At 43.2% G+C, this 19,672-nt stretch overlaps 1 protein-coding gene across 1 annotated transcript; it reads left to right on the plus strand.

Annotated features, from left to right (window-relative positions):
* Positions 1 to 419: 419 nt before the first annotated feature.
* Positions 420 to 19,647, plus strand: KLB (klotho beta). The gene is made up of 5 exons (XM_068137578.1): positions 420 to 1,283; positions 9,902 to 10,409; positions 10,870 to 11,138; positions 12,903 to 14,046; positions 15,994 to 19,647. The coding sequence occupies exons 1-5, from the start codon at positions 546 to 548 to the stop codon at positions 16,353 to 16,355; spliced, it is 3,021 nt and encodes a 1,006-aa protein (XP_067993679.1). The 5' UTR covers positions 420 to 545; the 3' UTR covers positions 16,356 to 19,647.
* Positions 19,648 to 19,672: the final 25 nt, after the last annotated feature.

Here is a 19,672-nt window from a genome sequence, read left to right on the forward strand (position 1 = left end):
ATCTGAATCTACCCATTTCTATTTTTGCTCCATTTCCCCTAGTCCTATCACTACCTGATGCCCTACAAATCACTTCTTAATTGGAGACTCTGTAGTCTGAATTATATTTCTGCCATGTTTCAAACTGTAGCTGCACAAGGAATAAAGGCCATGATAGCCTCTTAGAACCTTCTTGTCACCTCAATTCACCCACCCAAATGACAGACCTTTATATCATCATCAATGAGTTACTAGCACTTATATTGCTCAGGCAACCTCCTTTCCTGCAGCAAGCAGCCAGCTAGGTATCTCAGTGGTCACACAAAGGCCACCTCCCTAAAAATGACGCCGTTCTCTGACTCGTTCTAGATCTCACAGTTCAGGCTAATCATTGACAGGGCTTTTACGATCACAAGCTTTTAGTCAGGCTTTGATAACACACTCCAGCAGTTGGTGGCAAATGAAGAAGACGATCTCCAGAGCAGGGACTGCAGTGGATAAATGGATTTTTCTCAGCATCAGCGCAAGAAATCTGACATTTAACCCCGGTGCTGTAAACCAGCACAATGTGTGGCCAGAGATGGAAGAGAATCGTTGCTTTTTGGACATTAGTCTTCGTAAGGACAGCTACTGGGCTTGCTGGAGAGGGAAGATCTGTGTGGAAAAAGGACCCCCACTTCAGCCCTGTGAGTGAAACACAGATGTTTCTGTATGACACTTTCCCCAAAGACTTTCTCTGGGGTATAGGGACAGGGGCTTTCCAGGTGGAAGGCAGCTGGAGGAAAGACGGGAGAGGCTCCTCCATCTGGGACCGCTTCATCCACTCAGAGTTCAGGGATGTTCACGGCACAGACGCTTCCAGTGACAGTTACACTTTGTTGGACAAAGATTTGTCTGCTCTGGATTTTTTGGGAGTCACTTTTTACCAGTTTTCAATTTCATGGTCAAGGCTTTTTCCCACTGGAGTGGTAGCAGCTCCCAATGAAAAAGGACTCCAGTATTATAACACCCTTATTGACTCTCTGCTCTACAGAAACATTGACCCCATGGTCACATTGTACCACTGGGACCTACCCTTGATGCTGCAAGACAAATATGGGGGATGGCAAAACGAATCACTGATTGATATCTTCAATGAGTATGCCACCTTTTGCTTCCAGACCTTTGGGGATCGTGTCAAGTACTGGATTACAATCCACAATCCATATGTAGTTGCTTGGCACGGGTATGGCACAGGTATTCATGCTCCTGGAGAGAGAGGGGAAAGAGCAACTGTCTACTCTGTAGGACACAACTTGATCAAGGTACAGTACAGTCAGATTTTACAAATTGATCTTGCACTGCCATGGGAAATGATGGGAGGAATCAATCATGTAATCAATGTGCTAAACAAGATCAAGGGATGTGGAAACACCCTTAGCTATGGTTGTCTCTCTTTTTTTTTCTAACCCTTATGATGTTTTTATTGTTGTTTTCACAACAGCTGACTCACTAATTGCTTGTTTTAAAGTGTTTGATTAATATTTTATTTAAATTAGGGCTTGCCTACAAAACTGGCTATTGAAGAGCATGATTTTCCTTCTTTATTCTTTCCACTTAGTTAAACACACTGACATGACCATTCATTCTGCTACACTGAAGGGACCATTCTGTCAGTTCACATGAAATTTATTTGCCTGTTAGATCAGTTCTACCAGCAGGAGACTATGTATAGATAAGCATGATTAGCTCTAGCTTGGTAAGATCATGTTGCAAAATGTTTATGACTGAACTCACAAGGTCATCAGTTCTTGGCTTTGGAAGAAAACAAAGATCCTCTTCAGCATTTGAGAGTTTCAGAATTACATTCTTTCCATGATGCTTTCAGCATTGTAGTTTTTACGTCACTCTTACTTACCAGCTGTCTTCTACTGGATTACACATCCCAAAGGCTTGATCCCATGATCAACAGCTGCAGTACTGGGTCCTAAGTTCATGGTGTTCTTTTCTGGGAAAGGACAAAAAGAGAAGACTGAAGTGAGTCATATTTTTTAAGGAAAAAGTGGAGATGTTGCTCATGATATTCCCAACAGCATGCAGAGTTTACAGCATTTCCTCTCACTGATGATCAGTTTCATTGTACAGAGTGATTAGTTCCTATGCTTAGGAGCTTATATTCTTGTTTCCTTCTGCTATAACTGAAAACAATTTCCAGTAACAGCAGTTTAACACACGAATCAACAATATCAGTACAGCATTTTTTAACTCTGTAGTGCCTAAAGTACTTTACAGAGCTCTCCCGTCCCTGCTAGAGCAGCCACTGTAATTCCCTCTGCTCAAACTATTCCTAGCTGTCACAAAGAGAATTTTTCTACTACCTCCCATACATTATAAATATAATTAACACATACATCTGAACATATTTGTCCTACAGAAAGAAGTACACATGTGGAGAAAAATTAATTGTGAGGCCACTTAAAAATAGTCTGTGACTGATCATGTCTGTTTCTTGCATTTGCTTCTGGGATTGAACCTGCAGAACCTCCTTTTTCAGTGAATTCCTACTGCAGTACATAGAAGTTGTACTCACAGAAAAGTCATTGAGCACCCTGAATCACTGACATCAGATTTAGCAGAAGAATGATTTAACGGTAGAGATTTGTGAAGCATCCACCAGGCTGGATGAGGCTCTGGCCAGCCTGATCTAGTGTGGGCTGTATAGGGGGCTTGGAACTAGATGATCCTTGTGGTCCCTTCCAACCCTGACTGATACTATGATACTATGATCTCAAAGAGGACTGATGCTCACTCATTCTTCTGATTTTCAACTATTATCTAAAACATATTTGATATACTACATGGAAAAGACACAATGTAAGTTTGCAGCACTGCTTGCCTGCATTTCTGAGTGGCATGATCAAATCCAGGTTACCAACCATGCAGCCTCTGTGTTTTCCAGCTCTGTTGAGATCCGTGTCAGCAGCACACAGCACATTGAGAGCAGTGCCTCTGCTGAAGAGTTCCATGAAGCCAAACACCTAAGTTCCTTGGTCAATAGTATTTAAATTACAGACTTGATCCAACAGTTCATTCTAGCTTTACAGTCTGTGAACCTGAATATAAAATAAATCCCTTAAAGGAAGGAGTTAATGAGACTTTCAGCAACACACAACCCATTAAACTATTCTTTTCTTATTTTGGGGCAGAAATTGTTTTCTTGTATCTTTCTTCCAGCCCCATGAACTACCTAGTGTTTTAGTAGTTCTCTCCTGTGACACACTAGAATTTACCTCCTTCTCTGGAGACTTTCAAAACCCACCTGGATGCATTCCTGTGCAGACTACCCTAAGTGATCCTGCTTTGGCAGGGGGGTTGCACCCTATGATATCTTGAGGTCCCTTCCAACCTCCAACATACTGTGATACTGTAATTTCTGAGGGTTTTACATCTATTAGGAATCTCAAATTTGTAGTAATGTATTTGAGGAACTGGAGTTTGATGCTCACGGGTAGAGGTGGAGTAGAAGCTCTTGAGGAGCCAGGTGTTAACAAGATTCCCATTTACGTCAGTGGCTGTAGGAAGAGCCACATTTTTGTCCATGTCAAAGCTTCATTTTTGGACAGGCTGTTGAAAGGCAATATTCTTCATGCCACCCTCTGTACATTACCAGGTACACCCATGGAATATGCTGAGCAGGAAAAACAGGTCTGTAACGCTCAAAAGAAACCAATCTGGTCACCACTCAGTTACATAGCAAATTGTTGAGTCATCATTCTCAAGCCATTTTGTGATACCTAAACAAGGCTGTCTCATGAGTCCTACTTTTCATTTCATTTACCAGTGCACTGCTGCAGTGTTGTGAGAATTAATCACCACTAATCTAAAGGAGACCTTTTCTTTGCTATGCCAGTCATGAAGTACCTAAAGGAGATATTTTCTGTGCTGTGTCAGTCATGAATTGAAGCTAACCTCTGCAGAATCACAACAACAACATAACAAACCATAAACCTCTGCTATTTTGGACTTTGGATTGTTCCATTGTAAGAACAGTTGGAAAATTGCCAGAGATTTTTGTGTCTCTAAAAGAGGACTGAAGAAATTTCTCTTAGGTTTAAACTATCAATTTTAGAAGACTAAAGAAATCCAACATTGAGGTGGTTAAGACTGAAGTAATTGGCTGTCTTAAGGGAAAAGTCCACACATTTTAGAAGTATCTCTTCCGTGAATGAATTCAGGTAGGCAATTAGGTAGCTAATCACAGAATGGTAGAGGTTGGGAGGGACCTCTGGAGCAATTTGACCTAGAGCAGATTGCATAGGACAGCATCAAAGCAAGTTTTGAATGATTCCAGAGATGGAGATTCCACCACCTCTCTGGGCAGCCTCTTCCAGTACTCCACCACCCTCACCATAAAGAAGTTCCTCCTCATGTTTAGATGGAACTTTCTATGTTCAGGTTTATGCCCATTATCTCCTGTCCTGTCACTGGGCAGCACTGAAAAAGTACTGGCCCCATCCTCCTGACCCCACCCTTTAAGTATTGATCAGCAATGATAAGACCCCCCGCTCAGTTTTCTCTTCTCTTATTAAGGCTTTTGAACAAAAGTAGGATTGTCCTATCTTCATCAAGCCTCAGATCTTTATGGTACTGGCTAGCATTGCAGATGCTGTATCATCTACTACCTGTGTTTGCCTTCTGTGTCTTGCATCCTTTTAAGTGAGCTAGATACAAACATGAGGAGCATGCATAGTCCTATACCAGATGGAGAATGGCCATCAAAAGCATATCTCTTTTTCTTCATTGCTGTACTTCACAAAAGCAACACTGTAAAACAATAAATGATAACATGTCACTTGCCATTAAATACTTGAATGAGATGTCAAGGAAGATCCAGAAGATAGGAGCTTGCTCCTGAGGCAGCTGTCATTCTGAGGCAGAGGAGGAAAAAACAGCACACAGAAAAATTAGATGGCTTTGATTCCTTAAGAGTACACAAATTAATCACAGCGGCTGGGGCTGACCGAGATAATGTAACTGAAGCATTATTACTATTATCTAGTAACCTAGGATCTAGTTATGTACTTTTACACTTAAATGTAGATTTGTCAAGATCACAAACTGCAGGCCAAGCTGTCTTCTTTCTGTCCTCTGCCCTCCAGGCAGTTCTATCTTTGCTACTTACTGTCAGGAAAGGGCCCTTTTTTGCCTCTGTTAAAGATAATTCACACTCCTTTCCATCTGGCAGAAAAGCCCAGGAAAAAGTTGTCAGAATAGGATCTCCCTAAAACTTTCTTCATGGACACACCTTCATATTTGGACATGAGGAAGAAGTTCTTTACTATGAGGGTGGTGGAACACTGTCATAGGTTGCCCAGGAAGGTGGTGGAGGCCCCATTCCTGACATTAAAGGTCAGGCTTGAAGGGGTTCTTACAAACCTGATCTAGTTGGGGATGTTCCTGATTACTGCAGTGGGGTTGGAACTAGGTGACTTCAAGAGGTCCCTTCCAAGCTAGTCCATTCTCTTATTCTGTATCACATACTGGGAAATGACAATAAATTCCCTTTCAGACACAGTGGCTCCATCACGTCAAGTTCCCCTCTGTGCCCAGCTGTGTCACTCTCAGCTATTTGGTAGCTCTCACTGTGCCAGGATCAATCTGTGGACAACATTGCCTTTGGGATATTTACAAGAGCATGTCCCAGAGAAGTCCCATAGTTCAGTCTTTTTAAAACCAAATTTCTATTGAATTAATAGGGGATAATTCCTATATTTACATCCAACCAGACACTTTCTTCCCTTCCTTCAACGGGGCTTCCTTTCCAGATGAAGCTACACTGGTGCCCATGTTCTTACAGGAGGAGGACAGAAATCCATCAAGTACAACTCTAGAGCTCTAGGGTAGATAGCAGAATTGTCTATGCTTGTCAGTGTCTCTGCTGGGAGGTTTTTTGAACCATAGTAGCCATCAGTGGTGATGTAACATTCAGCACCGATTCACACTTTTGTGTATGATTTGTTATTTTCAGGTTAGCTTTCTTACACTTCTTGGCAATCATCAGAAAACCAAACCAAATGCAAAGTGGTTAGCATACAACAAAGATGACAGCAAAGCCTCAGTCCTTCAAAGGAAGAAATTTAGTTGCCTACATTTCAAGAGCCCTTTTTTTCCTTCACAAGGATTAAGCTCCGGAGTCAACTGGCAAAGTAAGGACTTTAGCTCTTACTGACTACATGGCATCTTTATCAGAGACCAAAAGGGCTTGAACTGAAGTTCACTCTCCAAATAAGCCACTCTCCAAATAAGCCACACACATCTGCCCTTCTTCTGAAGTGATCAATCTTCATCAAACTCTGTATTCTAGCTCTTTGTGGTTTAAAAACCAAACAGATAAACACAAACCCAGAAATTATTTTTAGCATTTTTAAGCTCTCATTTTCCTAAATGCCCTTGCTCTCCAGCACACTAAAATAACTCCATATACCCCTGACATTATGTGCTCATTACTGAGATAGTGAAGGAAAATTGGTTAACCTTAACATACCTTAAGAATTTGAGTGTATTGGTCTTTCAGCAGTAAACTTGTTGTCTATGTACATGATAACTCAGAGGGTTAGAGACTGACGGAGTATGGGAATATTTCAAGCAGAGAGGAAAACAACATTGCCTTGATTCTATGAAATTGACTTAGCTATTCTTTCTACAGATTTTATACTAACTGCCTTAGCACTCTGTGACTTTCAAATCTATGGAAAAACACTTCTCAATTAAACCCAGGAGAATATGCTGAAATTAATGTGTCATACATATCTAGAATAAATACACCCTATTGATCCTGCTTTCACTGTGTACTTAGCCTTGACATTTGTCCTTGATCTAACGAGGAAAGTGAAAGATTAGGGATTAGACTCTAACTGAAAACAAAACAACAACAACAAAAAAATATCAGTCAAGATTTACTCCAAATAGCACACAGATGTATGATACAGCTGTTCAACTGATGTTTCATACCTGGTCTTACAAAATGAAGTATACTAATCAGTTGGTTCCATCAAAAGTCATTTGCACTTACCAAATGCCTTCCATCTGAGAATATTAAGGTGCTTCACAGATAATTAACAACTCAAACCAGAACTGTAGGCAAGCAAATGCTATTGCGTAAAAACCCTCAGGATAGGCAAATGACTTGCTTTTTTTTTTTCAGTAGAGGTAACCCTCAGTGAGAGATCAGTGACACATGAATTTGTGTACCCTGACTCATATTAAATGTGCATATTTGTACCTGAGGTCTGCTCCTGGAGAATACCTCTTACTGCATTTTCTCAGTGTTTTCTTAATATTTTTAGTGGCAACTTGACTTTCTTCTAATGATAGAATTGTCAGGATTGGAAAGGACTTCAAGGATCATCTAGTTCCAACCCCACTGCCATGGACAGGGACACCTCACAGTAGATCAGGTTGCTCAGAGTCCCATCCAGCCTGGCCTTAAAAACCTCCAGGGATGAGGCTTTTACCACCTCCCTGGGCAACCTGTTGCAGTGTTTCACCACCCTCATGGTGAAGATCTTCTTCCTAACATCCAATCTGAATCTCACCAATCCCTTGAAGATGTGTATGAATATAATGAGTTGTCCCTCACTGTTTTTTACTTGTCAATACTGCATTCTATTCAGTTGGGGTTTGGCAAAGCCATCTTTCTCCACTTCACCTAAAATGTGTGATTGCTAAGCTTTAGCTGGTACTGATGTCTTGCTGCTTGGCACTGTGCTGCCTTGAGCCAACACAAGCATCTACCTTGCAATAAATGGTGGTGTTAGTAGCCTGTGTTTGTCAAAAAAGAAATATATTAATCAGGTGAGAAATCACTAGAGGCAGAGAAGAAGAGCAAGCCTGGCCCCAGCAGCCACCCCAGGCTAGACCTTCAGGAAAGGACAGTGATGATGAGAGTGGTAAGAAAGCCATTTTATAATATTTATAACTGCCTCTTGCAGTTTGCCTCCCAAGTGTAATTTTGCTGCCTTCCCCCTTCAGCTACAGAAGCTGCATTTCAAAGGTTAATGTTACTTTATCAGCACTTTCAGAGACAGACCTTGAGCAAACGTTACGAGCATGACCTTAGAAACCATAAACAACTGATACACAAAATTTCACAAACTGTCATTCTTCGGTACCCCCTGGCCTTAACCAAACATCTACCTGACATCAGGTCCTTTGGTTTTTTAAACTATCAAGGCTGTGTGTTTCTAGATAAACTGAAGTTACTGTCCAAGGTAAGCCATGCTGTTTGGCTTGGGAACAATGTTAGACTAACTGGACACTCGAAGCGTTTCACAATGCTGCTCAGTGGTTTTTTTTCTGGGTGCAAACACTTGTTTTCTCTCCAGCTTAAGAGCATAAAGCAACACTTCAGGGATAAGGTAAACCCTGAGTTATTTGACAACTCCTCAGCTGGCAGAGATCAGCTCCCTCCATGTGTGTCAGGCATTGGAACGGGCTGCTCAGGGAAGTGGTGGAGTTACCATCCCTGGAGGTGTAGATGTGGCACTTTGGGACATGGTTTAGTGGGGATAGTGGTATTGGGTTGATGGTTGGACCTGATGAGCTTAGGCTGGACCTTAATGACTGTGATTCTCTGTTGTGATTCACATTGCAGTCCAGAGTGACCCTCTGTGTGACTGATGATGCGAGTGGTTCCTCAGTCTCCCATGTACTCTTTATTTTTGGGAGGGTTATTTTGACTTCTGTATTCTGTTACCTAAGGAAGGTGACAACATTAACCTTTCTTAAACAGGAAGATAATCACAAAAAAAGAAATTTAGATGTGATAGGCATTGATTGTGACTAACTTGATTCAGAGATGTGGTGCTAAGGGACATGGTTTAGCACCAAACTTGGTAGTTAGAGAATGGTTGGACTCAATGATCTTAAAGGATTTTTTTCCAAACAAAATGATTCTATGGATAGTAAAACTTCTCTCTGTCCTAAGGCAGTTAATATTTGGCAGGTTATGGTACTAAAACAAGCCATACCTAACAGATCTTATGAGATACTGCTGCCAAATTTCCTTTTAAAACCAAAGTGGTTGCTCTCTGCTTAAAATGAATATTAGAATAAACCTTTATTAGAATATGCTTCATTCTGTGCTGTTTATGGGCTGTCAGAAAAAGATACTATTACAGCAGCTTCAAAGAACAAAGGAATTAAATTTCTGGATAAAAATTTTCACACAGAACTGTGAAACCAACATTTCATAGAATCATAGAATCAGTCAGGGTTGGAAGGGACCACAAGGATCATCTAGTTCCAACCCCCCTGCCACGGGCAGGGACACCCCACACTAGATCAGGCTGGCCAGAGCCTCATCCAGCCTGGTTTTAAACACCTCCAGGGCTGGGGCCCTGAATCAAGCTTTGCAGCTGGGTCCTTTCTCCAAGTTTTTACATTTAGGGACTGCGCAAACACCAAAAGTTGAACATTTACTCATATGATGAGGCCAGACTGAGACAGATGGAAGTGTATCCCAAGAAGAGGGATGGGGTGGATGTGGTTTGATGAGAGTAAATCCAGGTAATCTCCATAGCACAGGGCCAACACTGACATTTGAAATACACAATTTATGGAACAATTCTAAAGAGGGCTTAAAATTTTAACTGTCCCATGAGTCACTGCTTGACAAAGCAAGACCTAGGTGGGCCTGTCTATATCACAAATCCTATCAGGAACAGCTTTTGAGTCCCAAAGTGTCCACATAACAGCTCCTCATAGCCTTGTTGGGAGCTATTGTGAAATTCAGACCTGTGTTAAAAGGCCAAAAGTCACAGCCCTAATGTATCACAGGAACAGAAGTCTGCAGAGAATCAGATGCAGCTACCTGCCAGTCTAGCTGCTGATGCACACAGGGATTGATTTGAGTTACCATTTAATGCTATTTTTTTCTCACCAGGCTCATGCAAGAGTTTGGCACAGCTACAAAAAACACTTTGAGCCACACCAGAAGGGGATGATATCCATAGTATTGGGATCCCACTGGATTGAACCCAACAAATCAGATGATGCTTTGGACATCTCTAAGTGTCAGCAGTCAATGGAGAGAGTCCTTGGATGGTTTGCTAAACCCATCCATGGTGATGGAGATTATCCAGAAGAACTGAAAAACGAATTCTCGTTTTTGCCACGCTTTACGGAGGATGAGAAAAACTACATCAAGGGAACAGCTGACTTCTTTGCCTTCTCCTTTGGTCCTAATAACTTCAAACCTCCAAGCACTCTACCAAAACTGGGACAAAATTTGTCACTCAATTTGAGGGAAGTACTGAACTGGATTAAACTGGAATACAACAGTCCTCGCATCCTGATTGCAGAGAATGGCTGGTTCACGGACAGCCACGTGAAAACAGATGACACCACAGCCATCTACATGATGAAAAACTTCATTAATAAGGTCTTACAAGGTTTGTACACAACTTAGTTGCTGGATATACTGAGAGCTTTTAAAGATCATTTGATATTTAGCTCTGTCATGATTTAATTTTGGTTTTGGAAAGAGATAATGGCAACAGAGTTAATTATTAATACTGCATGAGTACAAGTTGTGGATCAAGATCTACTGGTGCTAGGTACTGTACAAGCACAGAAAAAAAAACATAGTCCCTGTCTCAGAAAGCTAAAGTCCAACACCTGTGTTTGATTTTAAAACTAAGTGCAAAACTGAGTCAGAAACTAATACATACACATATATTAATGAATAAAGAGACTAAAATGTATTGAATGTCTGTCATGGTTTTGCAGTGAGTTACAATGAGCCAATAACCTGGTGAGTGGTGAGAAAACTCAGAGTTTCAAAGTGAGTAAATCTTATGTATGTTAAGAGTGCTTAATGTGAGACTAATGGACTTACTGTCTCTTACACAGCTATTAAATATGACAACGTAGATGTGTTTGGCTACACTGCCTGGTCACTCCTGGATGGCTTTGAATGGCAACATGCTGACAACATCAGGCGTGGATTATTTTATGTAGACCTCAAAAGTGAAAAAAAGGAAAGGATCCCCAAGTCATCTGCACTTTACTACAAACAAATCATAAGAGAAAATGGCTTCTTCCCAAAGGAGTCTACCCCAAGCTTGCAAGCTCAGTTCTCCTGTGACTTCTCCTGGGGTATCACTGAGTCTGTTCTTAAGGTAGGTGCAAACTATCAGGAAGATTGCTGGAAGCAGAGCGATTGGCAGCTTCACTTTATGATTCAGTGACTCTGCAGTACCTTGTGTTCAGGAATCTTAGTGCAGGCTTCAAACAGAAGCTAAACTCAGTTGTAAGTGCATGGATTCAGTTTTATCTGCTTTACATGTTTTCAAGAGAGCCAGTCACAGAGGGCTGGTTTGCTCCTGCAGCAGCAGACCCCACTGCAGGAGCCCTTCCATGGCTGGCCCTCCCTCACTTTCCCTCCAGTTGCATCTCCACCTGGCACATCAGATCAGGAAATTTCAGAGCAAGGAGTTGACCTTAACTGATTGTTCCTGGGTTATTTTTCAACCAGGGGAGTTTCCTAACCCAGTGTTGTATGGTGTGACCATACGACAGCATGACCTAGAGTGTGGCACAGTGCAGGGACAGGTGGTTTACGCTGGTGGCTTCAGAGCTGCCTGCAGGCTTGAGGTCTTGTGTAAAGCTATCAAACAAAGCAGGAACAGACTCCTGGGTTGAGTCTGGCTCTAAGTACCACTTGCACAAATGGGCAATAAACTGTTCTTTATAAAGGTTTATACCACTGTTGAAGATAACCAACATCACCACATACGGCTTTCACCAGCTGACATTTGAAAAGAGAACCTACCATCTTTTTATCCAAACTGATTCCTACAGTATCTATTTCTACTTTAAATGTGACTGATAAACTAACCATATTTATGGGCAGTGCTGGGATACTTTGTCATGATTGAACATCAGCTTCAGCAAATCACAACAAAACTCCCTAGGTTAAGTTATTCCCTGACAACCATAGTAGGGGAAAAAACAAATAAGCAAAGCTTCTATCTCCTTTGTTAATCATTCTGAGGAAATACACAGCAAAGTCTATTTTCTCTAAAAATAAAATGCAGATCCACTCTAATTATTTTACACTTCACCATATTCATAGAATCACAGAATGCATCAGGTTGGAAGGGACCCTTGAAGGTCATCTTGTCCAACATCCCTGCAAGGAGCAGGGACATCTTTAACAAGATCAGGCTGCTCAGGACCCCATCAAATTTGTCCTTGAATGTCTCCAGGGATGGAACCTTCACCACCTCTCTGGACAACTTGTTCCAGTATTTCACTTTCCTAAATTTTCATATTGCATTATGAACCCTATGAAAAGTGTTTTTAAAAAATATGGAATGGGAAAAAAATTCCTGTTATGCAGGATGTATCTTATGCTAACCTTGTTAACCAGTAGAAAATAGCAAAGATAAAACTAACAATAAGCTGTGTCCTGTTTACATAAGACTGCCAGTCAGAGAACACTCTGCTACACCTTCACAAGGTTTACTTCAGCAGCGAACCAAAGTAATCCATGCCTACCTGATACTGCCCCCTCAGTGTTTGTTCCTACCATCCAGCTCTCCTGCCAGCTGCTTCAGAACTGCTCTTTGCCTATCCAGAGTGTGAATTAAATAAGGGAGGTGCATCTGTGTGGAAAAAATGTATGGGTGCAGGCTGGTGGCAGGGGAAAAAAACAAACCAGAGTATAGCTGAATAGAGTGCAATTGTAATGTTTTCTGTAGGTGAAGAACAGAATGGGGAAGACAACCACTAGCACAAAGCCCTCTTCCTCTCAGAAAATCCAATAGGGACTTTTTGACATCCAGCACTACTCCTACAGCCAAACAGGCAAAAATGCAGACCTCGAACAGGCCTTCCTTTAACTAAACCCCACTTTCAACACCCTGTTTTTATTCTCACAGGCAGAATCCATGGCTTCCTCACCACAGTTCTGTGATTCCAGCCTGTACCTTTGGAACATCACTGGAGATGGGTTGCTGCACAAAGTTAAAGGGGTGAAGCTCAAAACCCGACCAGCACAGTGCACAGATTTTGTCAGTATTAAAAAGCAGCTTGACCTGCTAGGGAAAATGAAAGTCACACATTACAGGTTTGCACTTGACTGGTCACTAATTTTACCCAACGGAGATCAGTCAGCAGTCAACCGACAAGTCTTAAGGTACTACAGATGCATGATTAGTGAAGCACTGAAACTCAACATTCAATCCATGGTCACCTTGTATTATCCAACTCACGCCCACCTGGGCCTGCCAGGTCCTCTGCTGCAGTCAGGAGGCTGGTTGAACCAGACAACTGCCCAGGCTTTTGAAGGCTATGCAGCTTTGTGTTTCCGGGAGCTTGGTGATCTGGTTAAACTCTGGATTACAATAAACGAGCCGAACCGGCTGAGCGATGCCTACAACAGGAGCAGCAACGACACGTACCGGGCAGCACACAACTTGCTACTAGCACATGCCATGGCCTGGAGAACATACGATAAGCACTATCGGCCCTTCCAGCGTGGCAAAGTGTCCCTGTCCCTGCATTCCGACTGGGCTGAACCGGCCAACCCCTACCTTGAATCTCATTCAAAAGCTGCCAACAGGTTTCTTCAGTTTGAGATAGGCTGGTTTGCTGACCCCATATTTAAGACTGGGGACTACCCAGTCGCCATGAGGGAATACATCAGCTACAAAAGCAGGAAAGGCCTCTCGCGCTCTTCGCTGCCGTCTTTCACAAGCGAGGAGAGACAGCTTGTCAAAGGCGCAGCTGACTTCTATGCGCTGAATCATTTCACCACCAGATTTGTGATTCATGAGCCTCAGAACGGGAGCCAGTATGAATTTGATCGTGACATTCAGTTCCTGCAGGACATCACCTGCCTGAGCTCCCCCTCGCGGCTGGCTGTGGTGCCCTGGGGCCTGCGCAAAGTTCTTGGGTGGATTAAAGAAACCTACGGGGACATCGACATTTACATCACCGCCAACGGAATAGATGACCAGTCCTTGGACAACGATGAACTGCGGAACTACTACTTGCAGAAGTACCTACAAGAGGTTTTAAAAGGCAAGTATATGATAGATCCAAGGACCCTGGAGCCATTTGCGTAGTTTAGACACAGGCATTCCTCAAAAAGGCACCTAGGGCTTGCCCTAGGGAGAAAAAGCAGCTCTGGTTGAGAGGCAGGAACCAGCCATCAGTGTTCAGCCCCCCTGAGGGGCCTGGTTCTGCAGCCACGCTCAGGGCAGATACAACACAAAGCAATGGCATCAAGCCCCTCATGTAAGATGCAGCCACAGCTGTTTCCAGATTAAACATGTGAAAAGCCATCTGGGCATGCATATAAAGCAAAGTAGTTGTTCAGAAGTTAGGAGATGGCATTTCAGACCAACAGGTCCTGAGAAACAACTCTGATTTCTAGTCTACAGAGAAAAGTGGAAGTCTTCTTACTTGTTTGCTGAACTAGTCATTGGACAGGAAAACACAAGCTGGAGGAATACAGAGAAGAACAGGGCAGGCCACAAGATTTTTAAGGAGCTGATGTTGAAGGGAGTCACTAGTTCCTGTTCTTCTACTTTCTTTCTCCTGGGCACCTGTAACAATCTAGTTCTTCACTTTAGGGGAAATTTGAAAAGAATAATGGAGGAAGGGAACAAAAACATTCAAGGCAACAATCTTTAGCAAGAGCTCATTGTAGGAGAAATGCAGCAGGGACCTTACCCCTTCCATCCCTCTTCCTCCAACCAAACAGTGAAAGGAAATCAGCGAGGCACAGGATACCAGAAAGGCCCCAGTACCTGACCCACACACCCAATATGAGACACACAACACATCCCAGCACACAGTATTGGTGAGCACTTGTGAATTTCCTGACCAGGACATGAGACATCTAAAATGCTTTCCAAAGCACATGACCCCAGACAGTCTACACATCCTAGTTTCTCCTCTCTAGGAGCTATGTTAAAAAAAATAATGAGCGAGGTCTTACTCATGGTCAAGCATGCCTACAGTCTATACACCAAGATGAAACACAGCATTGCCCTTCAGTGTGTGCTCTTTCCCAGTTACTTCCCACCCTAATTTCACATAAAAGAACAGTAAGTTACAAAAGGAAGCTGTTAAATGTTGTTTAAAGCATGCTTCATCATAGTATTCTTTTTAATTTTTGGATTCCACAACACTTCATAGAACTCCCAGGAAGATCTCCTCAATTTAAAATGTTCTTGCTTAATCTGGGTCATATCCCTGACCATGGTCTCTGCTTAGTCATGAACTGGAGAGATACTTACTTCCCATGAATTGCTGTTTATGATTTCAACCAATCATTTTCATCCAACACTTGGGTGCAGCAGTGTAACACGTGGCCATGGGAGCTGCCAGGCTGAGCAGCTGGGGTTGGAGCAGGGCAAGCTCCTCTCATGGCAGAGATGAGCAGCTGCTACCCTCAAGTCATCCCATCTGGGGTCAGTACAAAGCAGAACCTGGATTTTCACCAGGACATGAGATTCCCATCTCTAACTGTGTTCAAATCCAGCTTTCAAATAGGTCCAGAAAACTCCCAAATTATTATTTTTTTTGGAAAACCAGTGATGCACAGGTGTCAGGAGGATGGAGACTGACTCTTCTCAGTGGTGTCCAGTGACACAAGAAGGGGCAGTGCACACAAACTGGAACGTAGGAGATACCATGTAAAGAGAAGGAAACAATTCTTCACTTTGAAGGTGGCAGAACAGTGGAACAGGCCGTCCAGAGAGGTTGGGGAGTCTCCTTCTCTGGAGAGATTCCAAACCCACTTGGATGTGTTCCTGTGTGTGATTTACTCTGGGTGGTCCTGTTCTAGCAGGGAGGGTTAGACTAGATGATCTCCAGAAGTCCTTTCCAACCCTGACCATTCTGTGGTTCTATATGAATTGCACTTAACTAATATATTAATAAATAATTTGAAATCTGACCTCATTGCCAGAAAGTCTGCAGGTTTGATTAACATTTGGGTTTGGTTTTTCTCCTTCCCAGCATACTACATTGATCAAGTCAAGATTAAAGGCTACTATGCATTTAAGCTGACTGAAGAAAAATCTAAGCCCAGATTTGGATTCTTCACTTCAGATTCCAAAGGAAAGCCCTCAATAAAATTTTACAACAGCCTGATAAGCAACAACGGCTTCCTTGCCAACTCTTCAGCCTGCAGTCCCTCCCACCACAAGAAGCAGTGCAGCTTCTGCTTGTTCATTTCTCAGAAGAAGCCATTCATATTCTTTGCCTGCTGCCTTTTCTCTACCCTCATCTTGCTTTTAACCATTACTGTTTTTCACAAAAGGAAAAGGAGAAAACGTTTTAAGTCAAAAAGCATCCAGTGCCTCTGTGTTTCTTTGTGAAGAGGGGACACGAGCCCGTTTTCAGCAAGCCCCAGCAGTGTGCAATCTACAGAGGACAATGCAGAGCAGCCAGCTGTAGGAAAGCACTACGTGAGTCACTCCAGTCACACACACCCCAAGCTTCTTGTTGGGAATAGGAAGAAAGCCTGTGCATAGGGAGAACATTCATTTCAGGTGAAATTACTTTTATCCACCTACTGTACAGAGAAGATACAATAATCTATTAAAAAAAAACCCCAAAACCAAAACAACAACAAAACAACCCAAACCAAGAAACATTTGATGACTCTCCTGTGCCTTGGAAGAACCTCTCCAACAGTTTGACTTGAAAAGAGATACTGTGAGAACTGATGTGCACTTTTCTATGAACCTCTAGGCCAAAGTGTCTTGTGATGTAGAGTCATGTTGTGTCGTTGAGCATGGACCTGCGGTTATTAAGGTTTACAAATAAAAGTGTTATTAAGACCGACAAACCCTCCTCTAAGTACACCACCACGAATTAAATGTCCTGGGCCAGCTATGGAAGATGTTCCTAGAATAGATCTAGATTAACTCCATTGTCACCCAGCATACCTATCTCTCTTGCATACTGGGGCAAGTAGAGATCAGATGTCAGCATTTTAAGCAAATGTAACTGGACCCACAGGAGACAAATCACAGTAATATACAATCATTAGTTTTCATGTCCAAAACCATGGAATCATAAAATCATTTTGGTTGGAGAAGACCTTTAAGATCATGGAGTCCAACTATTACCTAACTCTACCAAGTCCAGGGCTAAACCATGTCCCTCAGCACCGCAACTCAGCCTCTTTAAACACCTCGAATGATGGGGATTCAGCCAGCTTCCTGGGGAGTCTTTCATTCAAGAAATTTCTTCTAATATCCAGTCTAAACCTCCCTTGGTGCAACTTGAGGCCATTTCCTCATCTTGTCACTTGGGAGAAGAGACCAAACCCCACTTCACTCCAGCCCCTTTTCACAGTGTTGTAGAGAGCATTAAGGTCTCCCCTCAGCCTCCCCTACTCCAGACTAAACCACCCCAGTTCCCTCAGCTGCTCCTCACCAGCACGTTCTCCAGACCCTTCAGATTTGTTGCCCTTCTCTGGACCTACTCCAACACTTCAGTATCTTTCTTTTAGTGAGGATCCCAAAACTGAACCCTGGTACTCACCAGCACTGAGTACAGGGGGACAATCACTTTCCCTGGTCCTGCTGGCCACACTATTCCCAATCCAGGACAGGATACTTGGTCACCTGGACACACATTGGCCCATGTTCCGCCAGCTGTCAGTCAGCACCCCAGATCCTTCTCTGCTGGGCAGCTCTTCAGCCACTCCCCTGAAGCCTTCATGGGGTTGTTGTGACCAGGGGCTGACATAAAAATGCTGACTATCAGAGAACATAAAAATAACTACTGATTTACTCAAGAGAGCAACAAATATCATTCTAAATTGCACTTCTTTGTAGAAATAAGTGTCATATTAACTCTGGTCAAATGCCAGGGCAAGCCATTGGTGGGATAAAACCCATGAGAGTTCATTGCTGCATTAAACAAAAGCTACCAAGATGGACATGATGCTCTTAACAGATAAATGAACCTGTCACCTCCTTTAAACTTTACAGGCACCACCCCCAGAGGTTTCTCTTGGTTTGGTTTTGGTCATCCCAAAATGCGCCCAGCAGGTTTCTCCTGTAAATTGCACCATCATTTCAATTTCCCCCTGGCCAGCCTCTTCAGTCACTGCATCTGATCATCAGTGCCCAGGCAGGGAGCACACACCCCTGGAGAAGGGTAGAGACGCCTCTAGAAATAGAACTATGGGCATAAAGAGCCATTCAGTTAAATTCCTGCTGCCTTTCTCCACTTCACAACCTTCTTTTCCAGTACCATTTTCAAGACTCAGTGAAACCTCCAAACTGTTCCAACTAGAAGTTAGTTAGCTTAGTCTTAAGGTCCCCAAACAGGGGCACTGATAAAGTGCATGCCCCAAGAGGTTTTGCAATTGCTTCTGAATACAGGACAGCATCAAACACAATGTGAATAACTGACTGAACCTCAAACTTCTAACACTTGATCCAACCTAGTCTCAGTTCATAAATGCATGAGACTACTTCATCACTGTATTTCAAGTAGTGGTCAACATCACAAAAGGTTAATTTGTAAGGCAAGTACTAGTACTAGTTCAGACTGAAATGTTCTAGCAGCATTCTTCCATCATCCAAAGACACCTAGTTATCACCCACAGCAACTCTGGAGTCAGTTTCCCACAGCATCCTCACAGCTGAACTGAGGAGGTGTGGTCTGGACAATCTGGTAGTGAGGTGGATGCAAATTGAATGAAGAGTTCTGGTCAGTGTGACAAAATCCAGCTGGAGGCCTGTACCTAGTGGAGTCCCCCAGGGGTCAGTTCTGGGACACGGATGAACAGAGACTACGCTGTCAGCAAGTTTGCTGATGACACAAAACTGGGAGGAGTGGCTGACCCCCCTGAAGGTTGTGCTGCCATTCAGAGGTCTGGACAGGTTGGAGCTAGGCAGGGAGAAATTTAATGAAATGCAAGGACAAACGGAGAGTCTTGCACCTGGGAAAAAACTCCATGGACCAGAACAGGTTGGGGACTGATCTGCTGGAGAGCAGCACAGGGGAAAGGGACCTGGGGGTCCTAGTGGACAGGATGACCAAGTGCCAGCAATGTGCCCTCATGGTCAAGAAGGCCAATGACATCCTGGGGTGTGTTAGAAGGCACATGGTGAGTAGATAGAGGTTCTACTCCCCCTCTACTCTGGTGAGGCCACATCTGGAAAAGATTCCAGTTCTGGGCCCCTCAGTTCAAGGACAGGGAACTGCTTGAAAGAGCCACAAAGACGATTAAGGCAATGGAACACCACCTTCACAAGGGAAGGCTGACAGAGCTGGGTCTCTTTAGCTCAGAGAGACTGAAAGGTGACCTCATATGTGTTTGTAAAGATGTGAAGGGCAAGTGTCAGGAGGATAGAGCCAGGCTCTTCTCAGTGATGTCCAATGAGAGTACAAGGGGCTAGAGGTGCAAGCTGGAGCACTGGAGGTTCCACATGAACACAAGGAAACTGTGACAGAGCACAGGTACAGGCTGTCCAGAGAGGTTGCTGAGTTTCCTGCTCTGGATACATTCAAAACCCACCTGGATGCATTCCTGTGTGACCTACTCTAGGTGATCCTGCTCTGGCATGGTGGTTGGACTGGATGATCTTTTCAAGGGGTCCCTTCCAACCACTAATCTGGGCTAACATCTTGCATTACCCTGTGATGATCTGCTTCTCCAGTGGCCAGAGAT

This window comes from Melanerpes formicivorus, unplaced genomic scaffold, assembly GCF_026170545.1.
Source record: "Melanerpes formicivorus ecotype bairdi unplaced genomic scaffold, bMelFor1.0.p_v2 SCAF_4, whole genome shotgun sequence".
Classification (NCBI taxonomy): Eukaryota; Metazoa; Chordata; class Aves; order Piciformes; family Picidae; genus Melanerpes; species Melanerpes formicivorus.